Source organism: Pinus tabuliformis, chromosome 3_1 (genome assembly GCF_031772625.1).
Source record: "Pinus tabuliformis cultivar Carrire ecotype Pingquan chromosome 3_1, CPIR1, whole genome shotgun sequence".
Taxonomy (NCBI): Eukaryota; Viridiplantae; Streptophyta; class Pinopsida; order Pinales; family Pinaceae; genus Pinus; species Pinus tabuliformis.
This window is the reverse complement of record NC_142301.1, coordinates 214,745,362-214,750,672: the sequence shown is the minus strand read 5'-3', so window position 1 is coordinate 214,750,672 and position 5,311 is coordinate 214,745,362. Positions and strand designations below refer to the sequence as shown.

Sequence of the window (5,311 nt, the reverse complement as noted above, 5' to 3'; positions counted from 1 at the left end):
GAATTTGCATCTAGCTATACAAAGAAAGGACAAGAACGCAAAAAATCAAGTAGACCATGTGTCATTCGATCTATTAGATATAACAAATACAAGGACATTGAAAATCACTGTAGAGAGCAATTGATGTTATACTATCCTTATCGAGGAAGTGAAACTGCAATTAAGCAACATCACACAAGTTGGCAAGCTGCATATGTTGCGGTCGAAGAAATAGTCAAGCAAAATGAACAGAAGTTCAAATTTGCTACAACAACTACATGGGGTGACATAGATGACGCAATGCACACAGTAGAAACAGAAACTGGAGAAATATTTGACATAGATAGTTTGAAATCAAATGAAACAGAAACTATAACATTTAACAAATCGATAGATGACAAATATGAAAACTACGACTTCCAAAATGACTTGGGACATTTGCAAGATAGCAAAAAGTTTGCTTTACCATCTACAAGGCCATATGAAATCGTGAAACAACCACGTATACTTGAAGACGTAGAGTAATATGAATTAATGCGACAATTAAACACCGAACAAGCAAGAATAGTTACTGATGTTATAACAAGGAAATTGTACAGACCAGACGAGCTAATCTACCTGTTATTAACAGGAGGTGCAGGAACAGGCAAGACACACACAGCCAAGGCAATCTTCCAATCCTTAGTACGCATACACAATGTGGCATTGCCTTATAACCCATCACAACTAATAGGAATAATCGCTGCATACACGGGCAAAGCTGCCTTCAATGCTGGTGGTGTCACATTGCATTTTGCAGTCTATTTGCCCTTTAACAAAGCAGATTGCCCCTCACTAAACAATGAAAAATTGGACACATTATCAAAGCATTTCCAACAATTGTGTGTCCTCCTCATAGATGAGGCATCGCTCGTTGGTGCAACAACACTATATCAAATTGATAAGCACCTGCGACAAATCTTACACACACCAACTTCATACTTTGGCAATGTTGACATGATATTCTCCGGCGATCTTTACCAGGCAAACCCAGTCAGAGACTCCCTGATCTTTGAAAACCCAAAAATCAACAAAAACACAATTCCATATGACTTCTGGCCAGAGAAAATAAAATGTTATCAACTGCACACAGCCATGCACCAAAAAGACCCATTTTTCATTGATGTACTAAATAGGATGAGATTAAACATGCAAACAGATGAAGATATTGCTTATGTAAACAACAACTGCTATAGGGTCCCACCTTCAGGCCCAATTTTCCCACACATTTTCTATCGCAACAAAGATGTCCATATTCACAATGTGAAAATGCTTTCCCTAACAAAGGGGGAACAAATAATGCTCGTTGCAATTGACAACTACGAGCTTCCTGGGTCGAGTTATTTTGCTTTTGATAAAACAATCTCACTGCCATCAACAATTACAGTTAAACAAAACATGTTAGTTGAACTATATGCAGGAAATTACAATACAAACGATGGATTAGTAAATGGTGCTGAAGGGATTTTCAAATCCTATTCATCTAATAACAACAGGCCTGACATTGTCTGGATAGATTTTTCAGACCCAGAAATTGGGAAACAACAAAGAAGCAACTTCAAACAACTATACGACATAAACATAATGCCAAATTGGACACCAATCTTTCGAATAGCAAAATCGCTAGCAATGTCTCGGAACAAATTACAAATTACAATTCGAAAACAATTTCCAATCCAATTAGCCTGTGCCCGGACAATACACCGGACACAAGGGTTGACATTGGATCAACTTGCATTTGACCCAACTGGTGTCACAAAACATGGTCTAGTCTACACTGCATTATCACGTGTTCGAACTATTGACTCACTATACTTGATTAACAAATTGACACAACAAAACTTCCATGTCAAAAACAAAATAATCAATGAGATGGCATGGCTAGAAACAACTGGTGCATGGAAACTAGAATTCGCAAAGAAGAAATCTGTTAACAAGGATGTTTTATCGATTGCAAGCCTGAACACACGTAGTCTACGTGCACATCTTAGTGACGTGATTCATCACAATGACTTAATGGACAACATGATTCTATGTTTTCAAGAAACTCATTTGTACACTCCACCAGTAGTCAAAGAATTCTTATCATTCAATTTTTACGGCTGCACATTCTACACATGGAGTTCTTACTTGCATAAACAAAAAAATACCTATTAGAGCAAGAAAGACATTTTGCAAGAACAAAACAGAGCTTAGCCTAATTGACATGTACTTCCGACGACCAATTTGTTTAATGAACATTTATGCAGCACCATTTGAACAAGTATCCACAATAATGCAAATAATTCAGGAAGCAAAGTCGCAAACTACATATACTGACTGTGTTTTTTTAGTTGTTGGTGATTTGAACATTGACATACAACAAGAAACAGCTCGTAGCAAACTCTTTGTACAATTTATGGAAATGGAAAACTTACATGAAATAACAAGCAAACTATCTCCGCGCCGAAACACAGTAATAGACCATATCTGGACAACTTTGCCTATGAAACAGTGTGAGATAAATGTAACATGGGCTTATTGGTCTGATCACAGCATATTCTATGCGCTATTACATCTCTAATGACCCTTGGAACAAATCAATAACCAATTTGCTAAACTTCATATTCAAGGAAACTTCATATTTCCCTGTTCAAACAAATGCTGTGTTATCCGAGCAATATCAATCTCCAATGGCCATACTGAAAGTCTATTTCTTGTAGCTCCCTTGCAACACTCTGCGTTAACTGATCTAGGTATGTAACGACACATAGAATAACGTTATGCACAGATTTATTATTACATGGAACACATTTTGCTTGTAGACCTAATATAATACATATTTATTATTACATGGAACAAGTTTTGCTTGTAGACCTAATAGCGTGTACTCGTGTTGTACAGATAACTAATAAGAAAACACAGCACGAAGAAGTAACTCCTCCAGAGCCTTGCTGCCTTTCAGATCAGAGACTGGTAAACAGATAATTAATATGAAAAGACAGCACGAAGAAGTACCTGCTCTAGAGACATGCTCCCTCTCAGAGACTTGTGACGTCTCAGAAACTGCTAAAAAGTAACTAAAAAACCTTCAAATCTATTCTTACAAGTTTTGTAGTACAAACACAATGTTAATTCAGATTCTTCAATATTGTTCTACAGGCAGAAACAGGAAAGTACATCAAGTTTTGTAGTACAAACATAACGTTAATTCAGATTCTTTAATATTGTTCTACAGGCAGAAACAGGAAAGTACATCTGAGATAGCAGCCAAGCATCAATTATGAAGATTCCATATTTTGGATCGCTGTCTTTATACTTACTAATTTTGATAGAAAGCATATATCCTTCTCGTATGACTGAACCATTGCGTGAAGTGAAATCCCCTTTTTATGATTTAGTAAAAATATTATGTACCCCGAGGTTTAATCATAATTTTCCGCTCCCTCTATTTTCACAAAGGGCAGTGCATATTACACCATCCATGGCAAATGAACTGATTCGGGTAGTGCTTTTGATATTGCCAGAAAGGTTCACAGTTTTTTCTGCCAGCTACGTTTAAGGTGGAATAGTAGCTGTTATGTCATGATATCATCTCTATATGGAGAATACGTGTTTTATATGAGCAATGAGTTTGGTTGAAACATACTAGTATCTTGAACCAGCCATAGACCACGGAGGTGAGGTAAGATAGAAAATCTCTTGTTATACCTCGCTGTTCATAGCTATATAGCTCTGTGTCATTAAGGTATGTGCTGCTTGCTGCCCATTTCTACCTATCACCTATAAGGAATCCATAATCATAATGCATCATAAGTAATGAATGTCCAATATGAGCTTATAACCAGTGCTATCCTATCTTGTCATGATTATTGTCTAATTAAATCAATGGATATAGCTCCTGTATCATCTCTTCTCATGTAACCATATCTAATTACGTTAATCAAGTCACTTGGTTAAGCTATCATATTCATTTACATTACTGTGACCTTATCCTGTATGTCGTATAAGTTAATCAATGGCATTCATAGTGACATGTAGCTAGCTGTAGTAGGGTTAAGCTTCTGTATCATGCTTATCTATCCGTATGAAGCTTACTGAATGCGAATAGAACTCATATCATGTATTCATTAGGAAGATACAGCTATAAACATAATTTGTGATGTCCATATGAGAGTTTTAGTTTGGATTTTTTGTTCAACTTGCACTGTACATATGATGCAATCAGTTTAACCTTTTGCACTGGGACTGCAGGCAGCACTTGTTAAGGAACCGGGTGTATCTGTCAACCGTGTTGTCTAGAGTCCAGATGGCAATTTGTTTGGTAAGAAGTTACATGTTGAAAGCTGTTGCACAAGCATTGTGTCTTTTCCAGCTTCACATTGTTTTTGCACATGCAGTTAAATTGATTTGTGTTACTTTTATTATCCCTTGATGTCAACAGGGGTTGCCTATTCAAAGCACATAGTACATACTTACACCTATAATGGTGGTGGAGATGTACGACAGCACTTGGAGGTGTTTGATCAATAATTTTACTTTTCTTTCCCAGAGTAATAGCTTCTAGTATAGAGTAAGGAACAAGGACATGAAACCTGTTGCTTAATGAGTATACTAGGTATAAGCATATTGAACTAAACCCATTGAATACACCAATCTCTACAGGTATGACAACCGTGTTGTGTGGAGTCCAGATGGCAATTTGTTTGGTAAGAAGTTACATGTTGAAAGCTGTTGCACAAGCATTGTGTCTTTTCCATCTTTACATTGTTTTTGCACATGCAGTTAAATTGATTTGTGTTACTTTTATTATCCCTTGATGTCAACAGGGGTTGCCTATTCAAAGCACATAGTGCATACTTACACCTATAATGGTGGTGGAGATGTACGACAGCACTTGGAGGTATTTGATCAATAATTTTACTTTTCTTTCCCAGAGTAATAGCATACGCATACTTAACATACGAGCTATACAGGTATGATAAAGACTAGGTTTCTGTAGAGTTAAGCTTTTGTATCATGCTTATCTATCCGTATCAAGCTTATTGAATGCGAATAGAACTCATATCATGTATTTATTAGGAACCGGGTGTATCTTTCAACCGTGTTGTGTGGAGTCTAGATGGCAATTTGTTTGGTAAGAAGTTACATGTTGAAAGCTGTTGCACAAGCATTGTGTCTTTTCCAGCTTCACATTGTTTTTGCACATGCAGTTTAATTGATTTGTGTTACTTTTATTATCCCTTGATGTCAACAGGGGTTGCCTATTCAAAGCACATAGTGCATACTTACACCTATAATGGTGGTGGAGATG

At 36.7% G+C, this 5,311-nt stretch overlaps 2 protein-coding genes across 2 annotated transcripts; both read left to right on the top strand.

Annotated features, from left to right (window-relative positions):
- The first annotated feature begins 513 nt into the window (after positions 1-513).
- LOC149186563 (uncharacterized) lies at positions 514-3,259 on the top strand. Its single transcript, XM_089409390.1, has 3 exons — positions 514-2,013; positions 2,902-2,973; positions 3,236-3,259. Exons 1-3 carry the CDS (start codon positions 514-516, stop codon positions 3,257-3,259), a joined length of 1,596 nt encoding a protein of 531 aa, XP_089265516.1.
- Positions 3,260-4,319: 1,060 nt separating this feature from the next.
- LOC149186562 (protein TPR3-like) lies at positions 4,320-4,958 on the top strand. The gene is made up of 3 exons (XM_089412633.1): positions 4,320-4,515; positions 4,663-4,706; positions 4,827-4,958. Exons 1-3 carry the CDS (start codon positions 4,484-4,486, stop codon positions 4,913-4,915), a joined length of 165 nt encoding a protein of 54 aa, XP_089268759.1. The 5' UTR covers positions 4,320-4,483; the 3' UTR covers positions 4,916-4,958.
- The last annotated feature ends 353 nt before the right edge of the window (positions 4,959-5,311 follow it).